This window comes from Oryza sativa, chromosome 4, assembly GCF_034140825.1.
Source record: "Oryza sativa Japonica Group chromosome 4, ASM3414082v1".
In the NCBI taxonomy this organism is placed as follows: Eukaryota; Viridiplantae; Streptophyta; class Magnoliopsida; order Poales; family Poaceae; genus Oryza; species Oryza sativa.
Window position 1 is genome coordinate 3,709,838 of NC_089038.1, and position 20,799 is coordinate 3,730,636.

Genomic DNA, 20,799 nt, shown 5'->3' on the forward strand with positions numbered 1-20,799 from the left:
TCACCCGTAGGGCCAGCAAAAACAGCAGGAGCTCCAGCTCCCGGGACATGAGGCAGCAAACTGTCTCAACGGCGCCGCGCCGCTCCCCACCGCCACGGCCGCTGCCACTCCCGACCGCCTCCGCCACTCCCCATAGCCACCGCCGTCGCTTCCGACCGTTGCTGCTCCCCACCACCTCGTTCCCACCGCCACCATCGGCGAGCTCCTCTCCAGGCGCGCGGACGGCCGGCGAGTTCCACCCCTGCGCGCGGACGCCGGCGATTTTCTGCCCCGGCGCGCGGACGGCAGGCGGACGGTCGACGAGCTCCTCCCCCGCACACGGACGCCCGCGTGTTCCTCCCCTTGCGCACGGACAGCCGGCGAGCTTGCGGGACGGCCGGCTGGCTCCTCCCCCGCTTGAGGACGGCCGGCGAGCTCCTCCCCCGTGTGCCGTCACCGTCGCTGCCGCCCCGCCTCTAGGGTTGGAAGGTGAGAGGAGTGGAAAAGATGAGAGAGAGAGAGGGTGGAGAGGTGAGGATGACATGTGGGGCCCACATATCCATGGGTCCCACTATTTTCTTTTTGTGTGAATGATATGTCGGTCCCACAATTTTTTTTACTCTAATGCCACATAAGCGACACGTCGACGATACACGGGACGAAGACCAGGTCAACACCACCACGTGAATACCACGTCAGCCAAAACCGCTACTAAAACCACCCAGGGATATAGTTTGCATGGGTTTTGATAGTCGAAGGAGTCAATATACCCGGTTTTGTGGTTGGAGGCCATGAATCATACTCGGACCATAGTTGAGGGAGTAAAGTATACTTTTTCCTTGATTTATTGATCAACGACATGGGCCATTGGAAGCCCATGATCTTCTTGAGTCATGCCGTAATCCACATGAATCTTCTGAAACCCATCGATCGGGAGGAAGCGATTGGGATAACAACAGGCAGTTATCGTAGAGAACAGATGGAGATCGTGACTTCACGAATGAAAGGAGATGGGACTTCGTTGGCGACGACAAACGCCGCAGTCGATCGACCATGATCCTAATCGGCCGGCTAATCGTGAGCAGAACGAGTAAGAGACGAGCCTTCAAACCTCTCCATCTCAGATGGTATTTCTTTTCTCCGTCAATATTGATCTCTTATTTGAATAATACCTGACAGATGGAGCGATCAGAAAGCATGGATAGGACATGCGAGCTAGCAGCGGCCAGCAACAGCAAGGTATATGCAAGATCAATTCCATGTTTGCTGCTTTAGTCTTCATCCTTAATTTGTGCATCTAAGCATGCATATTGTACGTGCTGTTCTGTGAAATAAAACATCACGGGTCAAACACAAGCCCGCAATTACTTTGATTTGGCAATCCAATCTTGGTATGTCTACCATCACGGTAACCGTGTACAGATGAGGGTCGAAGCACTGCTGTTACCAGTTGGTAGCTCCCATCCTCATCTTTTGCTTTTGTAATTTTCTTCAAATCAATCTAATCTAGCCATACTCTGCTGCAGCCTACAGAACAAGGTGCAAATTAGTCCAATATAAGGTACTCAGATTGGAAATAATTGCATTGTAGTTTAAATATCTGATGAAACCTTACCTGCAGAATCTAAAAACATCGGAGCGCATTCGCATCACTGCTGCAGGTGCAGATCAATCAAACAATGTTGTTGTTACATTGTTGGATGTCAACTCTGCTGACAGTAAGGAGCGAGGAGGAGTGACGACTATGGATTCCAAGCAATGAGCTGATGATGCGTCTCTTTTTTCGTAAGTACCCCCTCCACTTTATATTACAAGTTTGATGACTAAATTTATAGAAAAATATTGTAACATTTTCAACACAAAACAAACATATATACAATTAAAATATATTTAATAAAACTAATTTGGTGTGGTATATGTTGCTAGATTTTTCTATAAACTTAGTCAAACCTAACAAGTTTCATTAGAAAAAAAGTCAAAGCGACTTATAATATGAAACAGAGGGAGTATATTTTAATTCTTTTTTATGGGAAACATGTTTTAACTTTTTTTATCTGCATATTAATCATCAATGGATTTTTCATGTACATCGCACGCTGCAACTGGTACTGCACAAAATCCTTTCTTTGGAATCAACGTTGCTATTTCACAAGGTATTCTATTGAAATTATAGATTTCTGATTTTTGATGTATTGTGCCAAACTTGCATATCAAATGTGACACATTTAATATATTTTTGAGATTTCTGATTTTGATTGCAATAATGAAATATGTTGCTGAGCTTTTGCATATATTGAATAATATGTTCTGTGCGTAAGATAATCAATTTAATGAAAAGCAAAACAAGTCCCATAGTTCAGTAACAAATTAGGCTGTCAATAACAATTTTGAAGCAGAGAGAATATACAGATCTATTACTCAAATCACTCAAATAGCCCGCTTGCATATAAGAAGATCTATCCACTGTGGTCACATGTGCAATTTACACAAGTATTCTGTCGAACTTTCAATGTTCCATATGACCTATTTTATAATTTCCCGGTTCTGACTTGAAATAAGTAATTTTGTTGCAATTTTCCCCCTAATAAGTAATACCTATATAGCTAAACTTGCCCCCATACTTTCTACTAATATATTTTTTTTCAATCAATACATGATTGTGTTCACGAATATAATACATTCCTAATCCCTTTTTTCCTTCTCAAATTAGCATTTATTTGTTTAATTTGAAATTAATAATTATCAAGTTGTAACTAACGCGGACTCTTCTTTTACACGAGATGGGTATAATTTGAAAAATAACTAACATGTTTCACTTATTACTAAATTTTATATTTATAATAAGAATAATAATAGCCCGCTCAATGCACGTTAATTTGATGAATCACATTATTAAATAACTCATGCAATTGGAAATCACATGAACTATAATTTAATAACTCTGAAATTTATAATTAATAAACATGATGTCATAGTTATTTTACATCCTCAATCTTAGAATTTTAGTGTTTCGTTAGTTTATTATAAAATTCAGAATTAATAGTTAAGAAGTTGTAGCTAAAGTGCACTCTTTTTCTTTTAATATGAGTATTTATAATTTGAATGGTAACCCACACATTTAATTAGAATTTAATATTTCTTATCAATACTAATAACCCGTGCAACGCACGGGTTGGCGAGTAGTATATACTAACCCTGCATTGAAGGGCGTGCAACTAAGTATATACTAACCGTGCATTGAAGGATAGGGAGGGATAGAAAAAGGAGGTGATGAAGATAGTTTTTTTTTTGATGTTTTAAATCAATTTGTGGTAGAGAGTAAACTAATCTTGTATATGATGTTAGTAATAAGTACTACTAAAATTTTAATGGAATACATACAATATTCTGGTTTTCAATTTGCGTGTGCGGCGGTGAGGAAGTTTATATATAGATTTTTTACTTTATCAGTTTTTTTCCTTTTCGGTAATACCTTGTATTATTTTTGGACCGATTGTGTGGGACCGATGGAGGTGCCAAAGATTCACTGTATGCTGGTATAAATGCTAGTGGCGGCTAGCTGATTGGGGACTTTCTTGAACTATTTCACTACATATATTATTTTTCTTCTATTGTTTGTGCCCTACTTTTTTTTAACGAATCGACGAGCGCCAATTTCATTGAATAGAGAAGGAGAACTTTACAAAGCGAAAGGAAAAAAAGAAAGGAGCTAGGACCTTTGGTCCGAGCTAACTAAAAGAAAGCCAGCTATTAAGACTTCTCGCTCCTGCTAAGGCCCAAGTTTTGGCCTCTTCCTTGATCTTGGTTAAAAGGGAGGTAGCTGTAAGCTCCTTTTATTGGAAGGTTCTGCGATTCCTTTCGTTTCATATCTCCCAGGCGACCAACAACATCAAAGTGCGGAGTGACTTCTTAGGTGTCTCTTGTATGTTTGCGGTAGCCTCCCACCAATCTAGCACCGTTGAAGTTTCCCGCCATTGGCTAGGATTTAGTTGCTCGCACGTCGCCCACTCCGCTAGTGCCGCCCAGACTCTCCTTGTGTATCTACATTCTGCGAGGAGGTGCAGGGCTGTTTCCTGGGTCCGACGACATAATGGGCAGATGGAACCGTTTGGCCAACCTCTTGTCGCCAGCTTGTCAGAGGTCCAGACTCTGTTTTGGATGATTAACCAGGCGAAGGTCTTGCACTTGCGCGGCGCCCAGGCTTTCCAGATTAGCCTGTTGAAGTTGGTAGCGGTGGTTCCAAGAAGTTGCGCGTTATATGCCGATGCTGCCGTGTACTCGCCGTGGTTAGTAAGCTTCCATGTTATATTGTCCTCCTCGTGCTCTACCAGGTGTATAGCCTGAACGACGCTCCAAACCCTGACAAGTTGATCAATCAGGTCTGTCGTCTAGCCCGTAGTCCCTGGCAGGTCCAAGTCAAGAAGCCATTGGTTCGCTTGCGAAGCCTGTTGAAGCGTTCTGTTCTTTTTTTTGGAGGCTACGTAGACAAGCGGCGCAACATCCTTCAATCTCCTCCCCTACGTCCAGGCTAATTCCCAGAAGCTTATTTTGGCACCATTTCCAATCGTTATGGTTGTGGCGGCCATAAAGAGGAGCCTATCAGTATCATCACATGGCGTGCCAGAGCCCACCCAAGCTTTTCCGGGTGATTTCCACTCGTGCCAAAGCCAACGCAGTCGTAAGGCTCTTGCGAATTTCTCAAGATTTAGGATGCCCAGGCCTTCGGAAGCAGTGGGGAGGCAGGTTCGCGTCCAATTGATTTTACATTTCCCCCCTGTCAAAGCCTCTCCTCCCGCCCAAAGGAATTTTCTTCTTTGTCTATCTAAGACCTCGAGGGACTCCTTGGAAGCTTTGAGTCCCGTGAGTAGGAAGACGGGTTGTGAGGTAAGCACCGCCTTTACCAGGGTAGAGCATCCCGCTAGACCGATGTGTCTTCCTCGCCAACCAGCAATGCGACTCATCGACTTGTCATATAGCGGTTGGAGGTCTGTCTTCCGTAGACGGCTTGTGGTCAAGGGTAGGCCCAGATATTTCATAGGCAAGTTTGCTCTGGTTGCTGGCGTGTCCATTAGGATGTCATCGAGGTCCAAGTTATTACACCCGATTGGGGCCACATGTGATTTTTGGAGGTTCGTGCATAAGCCAGTTGCGTGCCCAAAGCGACCAAGAAGATCAGTGAAGGCTTGCACATCTTCTTTGTTCGGGTTTATGAAGACAGCTGTGTCATCAGCATACAAGGATGTGCAGAAACGTACCGCTTTCCCACCTGACGGAGTCAAAAGCTTTGGAAATGTCTAGCTTGAAGAGAAGAATTGGTCGTCTGGTCCTATGATATTTCCTGACCATGTTCCTTACATAAATGAAGTTGTCATGTATACTTCTCCCACGGATGAAGGCGCTCTGATTTGTTGGGATCAGCGATTGCATTAGCGGCCGTAGTCGGATTGCTAGCACTTTGGAGAAGATATTCCTGAAGCCGTGGACCAAACTTATCGGTCTATAGTCTTCGATTCCCTCTGCCCCTTCTTTTTTGGGGATTAGCACCACGTTGGCAGAATTTAGGAGGTTGAAGTGCGTGTTTCTTGAATCGTGTAAGGCGTTGAAGGCGGCCACTACATCATTTTTGATGATGTCCCAACACGATTTAAAGAACTTCCATGTAAAACCATCTGGGCTTGGTGCCTTGTCGACTGGCATTTCTTTTATCGCTTTGCGGATCTCTGCTTCTGTGAAGGGATCGTCTAGCTCGGAGAGATCGATCGGGGTGTATCCGAGAACAGGCCAATTGAGGTCGCAGGATCTTGGCTCTAGCCACCCCATCACATGCCGGAAGTGTTCAGCAATGGTAGATTCTTTATCCTCTTGCTGGTTTAATGGCGTGGCTATCCAACTTGTAACCACTTAAAAATCTTGCAAGCCCGTCATCCATTGCCCACAATTTTGTTTCTTGGAAGCATGCAATAGTACAATTTGTTTCTGCCATGAAGTCATGGACCGCGCTGCACTTGGCAGGAGAGTTCAAACCGCGGACGTTCCAACTAAGAAGTTCGATATTTTGCATTACCATGTGAGATGGAGGGGCTCTTTGTCTTTGACGGTGCATGCGAGTGCGAGTGCAGGACGGCCTCGGCATGGTGATGACCGTGCTGTGTGGAGGGGCGTTGAAGGCATCCATGCAGATGGTGTCATCACGCAGATGCAGTAGTACGAAGAGAAGATCATCTCGAAGCAAGCACAAAACATAATACCGCTTAGAGGTCTTACAAACCGATAGACATTCCCAGAAGTTCGATAATCAAGCTCAACGCATGGCAGAAGGTCTCGCTGCGTCGAGGGCAGCACATGGTGCAACAAAAGAGAGGCATAGTAGTGCAGTAGAGTAGACAACATGATATAGAGGAGACGACGATACATGCAAGCACAGCTTGCTCCATGCTTCAGCCAAAAGGCTAAGCCGCCACTTCGTCGACTTCATCGGCGAGTTCGGCGATACCTTCTCCCACCACCTTGAGCAGGGCTTCCTCTGGTGGCTGGTCACCATTGCCGTCGTCGTCGTAGTCGAGGTCGAAGATGGATGTGAGCGCCGTGATAATGTGCGGCGGCAGTGGGCCGTTGAACATCGTCACGTACTCAGCGAGAACTTCATCAAGTGAGGCGTGGGTGCGGAGGAGACCGAGGCGCTTCATCAACACCCGGTGGCACTTCTGCATCGGCGTCATCTTTGGTTTTCCTGCAATCCTAGAGCTGCGACGAGGGTTAGTAGAGCTGTATTCGGCAAGACGAGCAATGCGACAGCGCTTCGTGAGAACCGGGCGGCTTTTGGCCGGCGGCGTAGACGATGGTCGGTCAAGAAACGGCGGTGTAACAGCCTTGAAGAGGTTGCCCAACCTGTCTGAGTGCGGCGACGTGTGATCCGCCGTCGGCGATGACCCACCGGTTGCTTGCGTCAGTGCTGGTTGTGTTCGGTTGTGCGTTCCTGGCGAGGGAGCAGCAGCAACCTTCTCCGTTGCTTCGTGGGCCAGCGTCTTGAAGATGGCCTCGTCCACCTCGCCTCTGCTAGCAAGCCCAGTCGGTGAAGGCTGCCCAGTGAGGCCTGGCGAACCCACGCCTGGGGGCCCAACTGGTAGCTGGCCGGCCTGCTCCCCAACTACCTTGGCCGGCCCGATTAGAGGTGGCCCGTGTCCGGCCTCTATTCCATCTGCTTGTCCCAGGCCGTGGTTGGTCACCGGCCCATGGGCCAGTTGCCTGGATCGCAGCGGGGAGGGCGGCGGCGACATCCCCCGGCAGGACTCTGGCGTGGCCGCCGCTGCCGCTATCTCCATCCTCGCGAGAGCTTGCTCGAGGTCATCGATGTTGCTTGCCGGAGCCCTGACCTGCATGGCGTGGTTGATGCAGTCGAAAGCGCAGCGGATAGGGATGTCGACGTGCTGTCTCCTCATCTCCTCCGGTCTGCCGCAGTGCCCCACTGCAGCCATGGACTAGGCTTCGTTCCCCTTGCCATGCTCCCGCACAGCAGCGGTGAGTGGAGCCGGACTGCCGACCTGCAGAGCTGGCCAGTCGATCTGCAGCGCAGCATCCAAGTTGTGCGCCTTTGCCAGGAAGCCGTTGAAGTCCGCCGTCGGGGCCACAAGGGCATGTTTGCCTGATGGTGGCTGGTGCTTATGCATGTCGGTGATGTTCTTTGCTGCGTCCTGCGCATTTAGGGTACGTAAGGCGAACATGAATTGGAGATTTGCTACCTGTGAGGTTGGCGACGGTGTCAGCGGAAGCAGAGTCAGCAGTGGGCACGCACTGACTGGGCGCGGCGCATCGGCACGGCGTCGTCCACCATAGCTAGAGCCTTCGCCCCAGTCACAGCGCCTTGGCGAGCGGTCTCTCTCCCTCTGGCCGTTGAGACCCGACGGCTTGGCGGCGTCACGGCCTCGCCATGTTTCACGACCATGGCCTGACCTTCCGTCGCGGTCGTCATCATCGCCGTCGCCGTCGCCGTCGTCGCGACAACGCCAGCCGTGGCCGCGCTCGAACTCGGGGTGGTCGTCGTTGTACTGTCAGTGTCGGTCGCCACGCCCTTCATTGCCGCGGTCACGCCTGTCCCGCGCTTCCTTGCCGTGGCCTCGGTGATCCGCATCACGACGATCTGCAACGTGGCGGTCCACATCATGGCGGTCGACGTCGTGGCGGTCACCCCTGATACGGCTCCCACGATCCTCCTCCACGCGTGGCGGCGGTGGATGGTGGGGGAACTCAGTGAACACTCGCTCCGGGACTGGCTCGCCATCCGCCACTCCGAGGTGCCACGGCGGAAGGCGGCGCTTTGCCGGGGTGATGGCCGCGGAATCGTCAAGCGCTACCGTCGCCGAGGTGTAGTCGTGGATTTCTTCTAGGTGCACATACACACAATATTTCACCCCGTGTTGCCAGCGCTTCGGCGGCCGCTCGGAGACCGTCACGGTGTCGAGCTTCTTGCTCCTCGTGCTGCTGGTGAAGATGAGCCAAACTCGCTTGGGGATGGAGCTCAGGTTTCCCGTCCACGCCCACACACTGATCCAGCGCGTGTCCGGCGGGTGGAGGAGGCTTGTCTCGATGCTCTCCAGAGCGCAGGTGCGTGCCACAACGCGCTCGACGGTGTCCGCGTCCCAGGCGTGGCGCGGAACATCAAGGCGACGCCTAAAGCACTTTTGAGGCCTCGCCACTTGACGAAGTGAAGCTCGATGCCACGGCGCTTGACGGAGCCTCTCTTCAGGGCTTCGACACAATGTCGCTGGTGTGCAAACTTGATGATGAACGCCTCAGGATGGTGACGAGAGACGACCACCTCACCCTCCCTCAGATGGAGCTCCTCCATGAAAATGGCTTCCGCCTCCTTCGGCGTGGTGGATGCAGGTGCCCTGGCCACCCAAGTGATGACCGCCGTGGATTCCCATTCCTTGAGTTCCACCTCGGTGGCGTGCGGAGTCGGGATGAAACACTCCTCCTCCGGCTGGGTAGAGGGGTCGCCGAGATGCGCCATCGGCGAGAAAACTGAGCGAGGAGGTGGAGGCGGAAGCGTGGTGCTGCGTGTCTGTGTTGGTTTTGGCGAGCGGCGGCTGGAAGGGAGCAGTGGAGGTGGGCGTGTCGCACGGGGAAGTTGCTCTGGCCGGCGAGTCTGCTCTGGCTGGCGAGTCTGGCGGCGGCGCTCCGGGCCGCGTTCGCTAGCCGGGGCCGAGGAATGGCGTTGGGGACAGAAACGCGCTTTGTGCCTTGACTTGTGGCAGAGGAAGCACCGCACCAGGTCACGGCAGTGTGCCGCGCGGTGGTCGCGAGAGAGGCAAATGAAGCATCGACCGTAAGTTTCTTGCTGGAAGAGGTGAAAGGCGCCGGAGGGCACTCTGGGCTCGCTGGGAGGCTGGATTAAAGAAACGTCTCGTCGCCTTGAAGATGGTGGTTGGGCGGGGCTTGAATGAACTGCCCGACGCCACCAATGGCGCACTCTCACCTGTTGCCAACCAGGCTCAAGAGGAGTGAAGTCCTCTGCCGCGGCCGTACTGTGGCGACGTCGCGCCATCTCCCTCTCCGGCCTAGCGTGGTAGGGCGTGGAGTAGCTGTTGCGTCGCGGAGGCGAGCACCTAGGTGATTTGCTGGCTTCCTGCATGGGCCATCTTCAAGTCGCAGCGAACGGGTTGTTGGCACTTTTCAAATTTGAAATCCAAGGTCTTCTCGGATGCTACGACGTCGCGGAAGGAGTGCGCACTCAGCGGAGCGGAGTATCCCTGCGGATCCGGCGTCGCCGAGACATGGGAGACACCCCCCGGCGAGATCCGTGCCGCGGATCTGGGCGGCAGTGGGGGGGGGGGTGTCACGCCAGAGGGCGTTCTTCAGTTGACCCTGCGGCGACGGCAGTGGAGAGGAAACTGTTGCAGAGGGCGCGGTCGAAAGAGTAGCAGGCTGAGGTCGTCGGAGAAGCGTGGGAGGCGGCCGCGCGGGCGCCGCCGCTGGCGGCGATGCCCAGGGCGGCGAAGCGGAGCGCATACTTACCTTCCCCACTTGGAGTCACCTAACACACCTTTTGTTTGTGCCCTACTTTTTTTTCTCTTTTCAGGCCAAACACAACCCATTTAATTAGGACTCGCCGCTCGGATTCACTCAGGATTACATTTTAAAGTTAGTTTCCTGAGGAACATTATTTGATCACCATGAAGAGTAACTGTCAAAAGAATTGGCCGGTCTCAAGAATGTTACAATACTGGGTTACTGTGGTCAACCGCGGAATGGTCATTATGACTATTTTGGAGGCAAGAATGTAATGCTTCCTAAGGAAATAAAATAACGAACTAGTGCAAACACACACCATTTGATTAATACTTTGCAAAACCACCATTAGGGTCTATATGAATGGTATTGCAAAGTTAGGTGTGTTGTTGTGTTGAGATAGCTAGGTTAACTATGAGAAATAGTGTTGTTATGATTGATTTAATCTAGTTATTGTGAAAGTGAAAAGAAACTAACAGAGAAACCAAGTTAATTTACTGTTTAATAATCATTGTGACAAGTTGTTGCAAATCAACTTGTGGAATGGGACAAGGCGTGAGCCTCCTCCCGACAACTAAAATTTTGACTCAAGTAAATTTATTTGCCGAAAAGACTGCTTTCGCAAATAAAACCATAGCCTACTTGTTTAAACCGAACATGTCATTTTTTTCCTTGGCTTGCTGAGTACATTAAGTACTCACCCTTGCCTTATATAAATCTGTAGAGTATGAAAATGAAGACGTCGATCCGACCGCTGAGGAGTGCCTCTAGGAGCAAGCCGAGTATAAAGACTTCTAAATTTTTCATGCCTAGCCCCAAGCCTCACCCATGGAATAAGTTAGTCGCCTAGGTGCTTGCCTAGTGTTTAGTTTCTTAGTCGCTTAGTTTTTCCGCGTTGTCGATTTTATGGTTTTCTGTGCTGCTGTGTTGCTCATCTATGGGCATGTCTACGATAGCAACTTTTGTAAGGACTACTATCCAGTGATGTAATAAAGAAGTTTACTTTGATTCCATATTTATTTTGTGTGTATCAGCTAGTGTACCTAGGGCTGGTACTACCTCACAGGGAACGCATAACACCCCGGTATGGTTTTTTTTTTTGCGGGGAAAGAAATATATTACTCAGCTGAGAAATCCTCACCCACAAGGTGAGATATAAAGTTACAACTTTCATCCGGCAAAAATCTGTGAGAGATTCACATCGGGCTTTATTAGCAAGGAGATGGCCTATATGGTATGAGTTGGCTTGTGTTTACGGCTAACGAATGTCGTCGGGGCGTTACATACAAGCACGAGGATTTGCCGACTGAGGTTGTTCAGGTGGAGTTGGTGTAGCAGCTGCCGCCTCTCCCGCTTGTGGTGCCTTCTCCTTCGGTTGCACTAGGCAATACTGCTGCGTCACGTCTCCCTTGGGCGCCATGGCTGGGCCTCCCAACTCTCCTCTTCCGGGACCTGCTGTGACTCGTCACCTTCCTAAGCTGAGTGCCCTTGAGCCGGCGGTGCCTATGGGCGCGCCCCTTGCTGTGGTTCTGGAATCAGGCCGGCCTTGGCTAGAAGTGTCCCTGTCATCGATCGCCTTGATGTGTCATCTCCTGATTCCGCCCTCACACTACTCTTGCAAATCTCCATATGTCTCCCTGGATTGTGCCCCTCCGTCGAGCTTCTCCGCCACCAATCCCCAGTCGAGGCAACTCCGTCTCCCCGCCCCTACTCCTTTTTGGATCTCCCTTCCACCAGCCACTTCGGAACCCTAGTTTGCTCTGATTCACCCCCCCATCAGTGTTGGATGTGGCTTTTCAGGAGTTGTAGTTGTCTAGGCTTGGCCCTAGTGCCAACTCCACAGTACTGGGCTCCTTGGGCTGCGTCACATCGGCCACCATCTCGTGGGTTTTGGAGCACTCCCCTCGAAACCTCCATGGCGCGCCGGGACTATCGTCATAGACTCATGAGAATCTCGTCGTTATCTTGGCCGCATTGCTCGCCACCGGCATCAGTGAGATGAGCTCCTTGTTGGCTACTTCCTCTGTTTCATATTATAAAACTTTCTAGCATTGTCTATATTCATATATATGTTAATGAATCTAGATATATATGTGTGCCTAGATTCATTAACATATATATGAATATGGGCAATGATAGAAAGTCCTGTAACCTAAAACGGAGAGACTACTAACGTTTTACTAGCTCTTTGAACTGAGCCTTGATCTTGGTCCTGTTTAGTATCCGGCACATCACTGATACCGACCGACCTCGATCCGAAAAAAGTTGAAGTTATCCTGGGTCGGAAGAGAAATCTTTTGTCATTTTATTTTGTAGGGCAGGCACTGATTTGTCCCGTCTCCTTTTCTTTTCCTTTCATTTTGTCCTTTCATGACTGTGTGAACCAAAAAGTAGAAGCCTGATCAGTTAGCAAAACACCTTTTTTTTATACTCCCTCTATTTCAAATGTAAGTCATTCTAGCATTTTCCATATTCATATTGATGTTAGTGAATCTAGACATATATATCTATCTAGATTTATTAACAACAATATGAATGTGGGAAATGATAGAATGATACATTGTGAAACGGAGAAAACGGAGAAAGTAGTTACTAAGCTTCAAGCCTTGTTTTTCTGTTTATCCACTGATCCCCAGCTAACTAAACTAGATTAGATGGATCATCACTAGTACAATGCAACCGGCAAGGCACATGGTTTGGAGCCGTACATGACTAGCTACCTAACGCATGATCCCAAAAATTACTAGTTAAACCTACCAAACTGTACCTAGTACTGTAATCAGATGGACGCAAGTGGCCTGATTTTGTCAGTGCTTAAATCTTTTTTTTCCTGTTTCTTTGGCTTCTTGTTGAAAGTGGATATGATGAAGCCTATCAGCACTGTACTACATGTCGGTTACACTTTTCACTTCTTCCATTCCAAAATATAATAGTTAGATATATTCTAATACTACCTGTCAAATTTGTAGTACTAAGATATGTTTAATCCGGCCGGTCATGCGCTACTATATTGACTCTATCACACTGCTGGAGAGGGAGAGGCTCCCTAGTGTAAAAAAAAAAACTCGGTAATGCACAAAAAAAAAAACACGGTAACAGGGTTAGCTAGTGCCACACTCACCAATCTTCGCCCGGGAGTGACATCACGTTCCCGTGCATGGTTGGCTAGTGTTCCATGTGCACACACACTCTGTAACAATATGAAAAGTACCCTAATATAGAGAATAGGCTGAAGAAGTTGCGAGCTGTCGACTTCCACGAGAGCGTTATCATCTGGCACATCGCCACAGATATGATCCTCTATGGGAGAGAAAGCAGCATGTCCGGCGGTGACAATGCAGAGAACAAAAAGGACGCCGAACGCGTGCGCTCGATCAGGGCAATCTCCAACTACCTCATGTTTCTCCTTGTGACTCAACCTGACATGCTTCCTGGCATTCCCCAGAACTTAGAGAACCGTGGGCAACTCATTTCTTCCGGCGTTAAGGTTGATAACTTGGTATTCAGGCTCGTGAAGAAGTTACTATTGAGGAACAACAATCGCACAACCACTACGTTTGTTGGGCTCAAACAGACCAATGAACTCGCCAAAATCCTACTCAAGATTGACGTTCCCAAGGAATTCGACCCTTCAGTTCCTCGTCTCGGATATGCACGCAGGATCGCTGACATATGGCTAAAGTGGAATACTGAAGAAGAATTGAATGATTTAGATCCAGTGGATATGCTGCTTCGCTTTTGGTTGAAGTTTCTCATATATGCAGCCAACCGATATAACAGAGAGTGCCATGCCAAGAAGCTTAGCTCCGGTGGCGAGTTTACAACTGTCGTGTGGCTAATGGTCGAACACATATACCAAACAAAAAAAAAAAACCAAAAAGTGAGACATGGGCTGATGGTGATGGTGATCGGTTTCTCTTTCTACTACTATTGTTCTGTGCATATATGTAACGTACCTAAGAATGTAAAATCCTGAAAGTTAATATAATGAAATAATGGTCATAGAACCTTCTGTATTTGGATTTCTTTACTTTTTTTGGATTTTCCATGTACTTTACTTCCTCCATCCCAAATTATAATTATAGGGCATAGTTTTTTTTAAAGAAAATCAAACTCAGTAACTTTTGACTAATAATCATACCAACCATATATATGCTATGTATTATGCACGTTGTGTTAATATATTCATATTTTAAAGTGGTTTCATGTTATGCTAATTTTATATTTATAGGAGACATAAAATGGAATAAATGGATAGTCAAAGTATGTATGTCATTAAAGACCGTGTAAAAAAATATAGCCGTTCTAATTTGAAACGGAGGGAATATATTGCATTTGGTTGCATTTGTTTAATTTGGAAGGGGAGTGGGAGGATGGGGAGGATGCTCGACTATGGTGCTTCCATGATGAAGACTCCACCTCCAGTGCTAATGCCGCTTGCTTTCCATCGAGCCTCCTTGTCGATACCACATGGGGATTTTTTTTTTGATGGGGGGTGTGCTGAGTGAGCGGAGCGCACGGGATTGAGGGAATCCCATCCAAAATGGGTAGACGGGATCCCAACAAATAGCTTTTCTCTTAAAATAAACCGATGTCTGGCAGGTTTGATTTCCGAAGGTCCCTACAAGCTCGACGACGGATGAAAATTGACAAAAAGCACTAGATATGCAAGAAATACATTACTCAGTCAGGAAGTACGACGGACGCAATATTCAAACTGAAAGTTAATGTAGATCAGATACAAGAATTCAAGCCTACCAAGGAGGGGGGGGGGTTGAATGGTAGAATCACCAAAAACCAAAACTTTTAGTGAAAATAAAAGTTACGCTCAAATTCGATGAAGTTACACTGGTTACACCACCAGATCGCTGCCGGTCTGACCGCTGTACACCCGCCAGTCTGACCGCCTGCTCGCAGCCGATTTTACCGCCGTTTTGCTGTCGGTTGGATTGCCGGTTAGACCGGTCATCATATGTCGGTCTGTCCGTTGAGATTCAGAAAAACACACCTCGATGAAACCCTTGAAAGTAGATAAACTTTATTACATCCAAATCACTCATCTCTTAACTCACGAATTTGAATCGAAGCCTCGAAGCAAACCTAACTTTTCTCTCCCAAAAAGTTGATCTACTTCTAGCCTCAACCCCTCTTCTATTTATACCCAAAACATGGTTGCCCTTTGCCACGAACTCGACTAGAACTAGGACTTATAATCACATAGAAAACCCACGTGTATGCCATATGAAAACCTTCACCTCCACATGTATTGTTATCGAGCCTGAGCATCATTCATGATCTCCTTGACTGTCGGGACCTCAACTTCCCCAAGCCTAGTCCCGATCCAACACTAGCTATACTCTCGTGGCTCTATATCCAAGTACAAATTCGCACCAACTTGACTCACATCAGCACACAATAGTATCACATATGACTAGAAACCATCTAGAAGTCACATATAGGAAGCAATCTAGAAAATCCACAAAAAAGAAGTTGACACCGACTCAAACCAATTGAAACAAAATCCAACATGCATTTTGGCAACGGACCTTCTCCCTATAGGAAAGTCCTTGCTAATAGTGATGGGCGATGGAGAGAAGGAGAGGATCAGAGTTGAGATGGCAGCTGTATGTGGGAATGGATGAGAATGGGAAAGTGTGGTCCCCTACTTTGCCCATGGAGGGTATTTTTTATTCATACGCAATGGAAAATTACATTATTACCCTTGATACATGAGAGTGGCATTTCCTAGGAATGTTTCAGTCCTCAATTATATTAGTCAAGACAACAGTACCGTAGGAATGGGGTTTACCCTCAAACAAGCATGATGGGGATATATGGAATTTGCGCCACTAGGAAGAGCAAGTGTTATGGTGATAATTTCTTCAGGTGATTCAAGGCAATATTGATTTTTCTCAGAGTATCATGGATTCAGTCTATGGATGCGGGAAGCATGGATATTGGATTTGTTAGCTCAGTTCATAAGATGATAGGAAGGAAGTGTTATCTTCAATAATCTGATGAGTTTGGTTTGTCTGCTTGGTGATGACATTGGTTATCTGGCCATGGAGTAGATTATATCAAATTTAGGATGGAAGATGAATGTGAACATAATCTTTGGGAAGTTTGGAATGTGCTGGCTAGGGTGGAATCCGATTATGCTTGACTAGACGAGTGTGATGATATGAGATAAGGTATAACATTGTTGCAGGTGGAGTAAAAAGGAAGAAGTGACAGGGATAACGGAGTCTCTTGATTACGGTGAGACTGGTGAAGGCTCGTTGGGGTGACTCAGCGTGAGCGGTGAAAACGATCAACTCAAATCCGAGCACACAGAGATTTGTGTAATGAACAAATTCATATTGACGTGGTATATTCGCCAAGGTGGAGATTGTTAGAGTCTGTGTCGAAGATGTATACGTAGTCGGTTATAGTTTAAGACTTAGAGTTGTAATAGGTGTAGATTATAATTAGAGCCGGATTCTGTCCCAGGCTCTCTCTTAAATCGAGAGGCATAATTGGTAACCACATAGAGACTTAGTATAGGCGAGAGGGAATGGCTACCGTTGGCGGCTAGCCAAGGGTCATCTTAACTCTTCTACGCTGTAATTATGCTGAATTGGGGCTAATTTTATAACAAAAACACTTTTATGCCACTTTAGGTGGTTCTATCTATAGTTCTTATTTTGTAGGGAAGGCAGCGTTTCTTTCTGTCTTACTTTTCCCTTCCATTGTGTACATGCAAGGCTGGTATGTGAACTACTATGAGCCTAAGAGGCAAAAATGTAAAACACTTTTCATTACCCAATTTTAAAATTATTGCACTCCAGTTCTTGTTTTTTTGTGTTTGTCCATTGGTCACCTGCTAACTAAACGAGATCAGATCGACCATCACTACAATTAATCAACCGGCCGCAAGCGAGCACATGGTTTGGAACCTATACGTACTTGAGTACCTAATGATCCAAAATTTACTACCCAGAGAGCTACCTAACTGCACTTAGTATTGTTCTCAGATGCAAGAAGTACGGTTCACATGGGTGCACTCGTACCGTCAGTCCTCAAAACTTTGAGCTGTCTTTTGGCTTCTTGCTTAGATTGGATGTGAAGCCTAGCTCTACAGTCCCTGTTGGTTTATACTCCCTCCGTCCAAAAAAACCCAATCCTAGATTTAAATCTGGATATATATAGTTTTTTTGGGATGGAGGGAGTACTCAATCTATATATAGCTCCAACCATGGACTGATCAGGCAGTCAATCATGCGCTGATTGCTGGACAGTGAACAACCAGTCCTAGTTAGGTTGCTGTTTACACTCACAGTCAAGCACTATGTCACTAGCTCCCTCCTAGCTTGTTTCACATTTGTTTCATAGTGTGAAGCTCTCTCACTCCCTCGTAAATTACTTCTACGCAACAATGGCAGGAGGGCCCTTGAAGCTGTGGAATGCGTGGGCAACACAGATCCTAGTTCTATTGAGCCTCACACTGCAGATCGTCCTCCTCCTCTTCGCTGGGATCCGCCGGCGTGAGTCATCTGCCTTGCTGAGGTTCTTCCTCTGGTTGGCGTACCTGCTGGCTGACTCCACCGCGATATACACCCTCGGGCACCTCTCCCTGAGCAGCGTGACACGTGACCACAAGCTGGTGGCATTCTGGGCGCCATTCTTGCTTCTCCACCTTGGCAGGCCAGACAACATCACCGCCTATGCGCTGCAGGACAACCAGCTCTGGTTGCGCCACCTGCAGATTCTTGTCGTCCAAGTTCTTGGAGCCGGGTATGTCGTCTACAAGCGTCTTATTGTTGGTGGAGAGAAGACGATTCTCCTGCTGGCCACTGTCTTGATGTTCATGGTTGGCCTCGTCAAGTATTGTGAGAGGACTTTTGCACTGAAGCGCGGCGACTTCAGCAGCATCCGGAGCTATGTCAAGGAGCTACCGGGTAAGCAACTCCGTTGGTACAGAGGTTACTTGCAGAGTGAGGATCATTACAACTCCAATGATGAATTCCTTCTGCAGCGCGCCCACTCCCTATTCCACATCTGCAAGCGTGGGATAGTAGACTCGGTGATCAATGTGGATATGGATAAAACCGAGGCTGAAATCACAAGAAAATTAATCAACCAGATCAGGAATCCACAACAGCCCATGGTCATGTGGAAGGTGATGGAGATGGAGTTGTCCCTGTTGTATGATATTCTCTACACCAAAGCAGCCGTGATCCACACATGGATTGGCTACTTAATCCGAGCCATGACACCGGTTGCCATCGTCTCGTCCTTCCTTCTGTTCCATTTTAGTGATAGCAAAGATGGCCAGAATGTGGTTGACATCACTGTCACTTATATCTTGTTGGGTGGTGCCCTCATGATGGAGATGACATCCCTGCTGAGCGCACTAGGGTCGAGTTGGGCTCTTGCTTTCCTGTGTGCCATTCCATGGAGCTCACTTCGGCATGCAGTTTTATGTGCTGGAAGATGGCACCGGCTCCGCCGAGCAGTCGTGACCCTTCGCCAGGTTGTCATGGCAATGACCGGAGGTTTCCTAGGAAGATCAAGGAAGTGGTCAGGCACCATAGGTCAGTTCAACATGCTCTACTTCCGTGCTGCACAGATCCATGCAACGAACCGACGGTTCGGCACGCTAGCTAAGAAGCTGGGGTGTGAGGATTGGTGGGACAGCACTTGTTACTCACACAGTATCAAGATTCCCAATACGGTAAAGGAACGGGCAGTGAAAATGGTCTCGAAGCGTGCTATCAACACCCTGGGCTTGCTCAGGCATAGGTGGGGCGAGCTGGCACTAGATAAAAAGAAGTATCCTAAGCTGGTAGGAGATCTGGAGGAATGGGAGGGTGTTGACTTCCACGAGAGCATCATCATTTGGCACATCGCCACCGATCTCATCCTCTGTGGGAGAAACAGGTCCAGTAACGACTCAACAAAAAAGAAAGAAGTTGAACGTGTCCGTTCAATCAGGGCAATGTCAAATTACCTCATGTTCCTCCTTGTGACTCGCCCTGACATGGTTCCTGGCCTTCCCCAGAACTGGTTGTACCAACGAACCTGCGATAACCTCGACAAAATATGCAAAGAGAATCGTGTGCAACTCATTTCTTCCGGTGGCAGGGCTTACAACATTGTGTTCATGGTTCTCATGAAGTTGATCCGGGGCAACAATAACAATAGCACAACATCTTATGGGCTTGAGCAGACCAACGAACTTGCCAAAATCCTACTTGGGATGAAGGTATCAGGCAAATTCGATCCTTCAGTTCCTCGCCTCACATATGCACATGGGATCGCTAAGACAGTGTTAGGTTGGAAGGGTGAAGATCAATTGAAGGATGCAGATCCAGTGAAGGTATTGCTTGACTTATGGACGGATTTTCTCATCTATGCAGCCAACCGGTGCAACAGGGAGTCGCATGCCAAAAAACTCAACACTGGTGGCGAGTTCATAACTGTCGTTTGGCTAATGGTGGAACACATATACCAAACTAAAGAAAATTAATGAGGCATAGACTGATGTTGATCATTTCTCTACCATGAATTATTTTGTGTATATTTATGAGCCCTTGTGTGTACGGGCAATGAAATGTGATGCAAAATTGGCATCGTTCATGTATGTCATTTGATTTGGATGTTATGTAGCGAGGATTGTACATGTGTTTGTCCATGTTGTGATTGTATTGACTAAAATTGCTCATGAAAAAAAATAAATCATGAGTGATATGTGTGATGAATACTTGGTAATATCAATTATTGTTTTGGACTAAAGTGAAAACTTGTTTCCGGAATATGTTTTATTCGTCTTTGACGCCAAGATGAAGCTGTGAGATGATCATGGTGAGTGATAAGGGATTGAGAAAAGGAGATATCACTCGAAGGTCTTGCTTTAGTTTGAGCGCATGGAAATGATGGATGATGTGGAACTGGGATATCCTACGCAACCGGGTCCACAGTGTAAAGTGGCATTCTGCTCATTGAACTGCTTATTCAGTTAATTTTTCTTATGTAGGTTCAGTGTAAAGGTACATGGAATATACACTTCCATAGATCCTCTGATCAGTGTTGGTTCCAAACAGCTATCAGTGCCAATTTTGGAACCGGCACAACAGTTGCCGCACTTATGAGGGTTGGATCATGAGTTCCTGATCGAGAATCAGCACTGATGCGTTAGCACGGTTATTTAGAAAATAAAAAGAAGCGGCTCAGCTCAATTCAAGCTAGTTGGTATGGCTTGGTAGCCGATCATCACAGATTCAATCATAGAATCAAATCTCATAAAACATTCATCACATATTCAATCACTAGAAGTGGAAAATCAAAGAGGAAAAGTTGGCCAAAAGAAGACTGCTGCCGCCACTGTCACTGGTTGCCATGGAACTACCTCAGCCAGCACTGCTTCGGAAGCCAATGGGGACCTACAGGCGCTCAAATCTGATGGCCCGGCCCAATCTCCTGGTAGGCCCACTATATATGGCCTCTACCGCTTAGGGAGATTAGGAGGGAGACACACTCATGGCGACCGAATGGTGGCGGCACTGGCGTTCCCACCGCCGCTACCTGCGCTTGAGCCCAATAACGGAAGCGGGGATAGGGCAAGGGGCCACCATCGCCACCGGAGATGGGGGCCGCCGCCACCACGAGGAGAGGACGATTGGCCGCTGCCGGGTAGTTATGTAGATACAGGCAAACCGTCATCGTTTTATCCGAGTGGTAGAACGCTTTCATTATCCAATTGCAAGTCATTATGCTCCAACTTTATTTTTTCGTTTGTCTATCCACTGCTAACTAAACGAGATCAGATGGGAT

The 20,799-nt window shown here is 47.5% G+C and overlaps 1 protein-coding gene and 1 long non-coding RNA gene across 3 annotated transcripts; both read left to right on the forward strand.

Moving 5' to 3' along the window:
* Positions 1-730: 730 nt before the first annotated feature.
* LOC107280501 (uncharacterized) lies at positions 731-11,000 on the forward strand. Of its 2 annotated transcripts, XR_001544917.3 has the most exons (5): positions 938-1,069; positions 1,159-1,218; positions 1,506-1,540; positions 1,641-1,764; positions 10,712-11,000. It is a non-coding gene; the product is annotated as an uncharacterized lncRNA (long non-coding RNA). The 2 variants fall into 2 exon arrangements; XR_001544916.3 differs by lacking the exon at positions 1,506-1,540 and having other exon boundaries at positions 731-1,069; positions 1,601-1,764.
* Positions 11,001-17,149: 6,149 nt separating this feature from the next.
* On the forward strand, positions 17,150-18,138 carry LOC107275698 (uncharacterized). Its single transcript, XM_026024667.2, has 2 exons — positions 17,150-17,924; positions 18,002-18,138. The coding sequence occupies exons 1-2, from the start codon at positions 17,402-17,404 to the stop codon at positions 18,070-18,072; spliced, it is 594 nt and encodes a 197-aa protein (XP_025880452.1). The 5' UTR covers positions 17,150-17,401; the 3' UTR covers positions 18,073-18,138.
* The last annotated feature ends 2,661 nt before the right edge of the window (positions 18,139-20,799 follow it).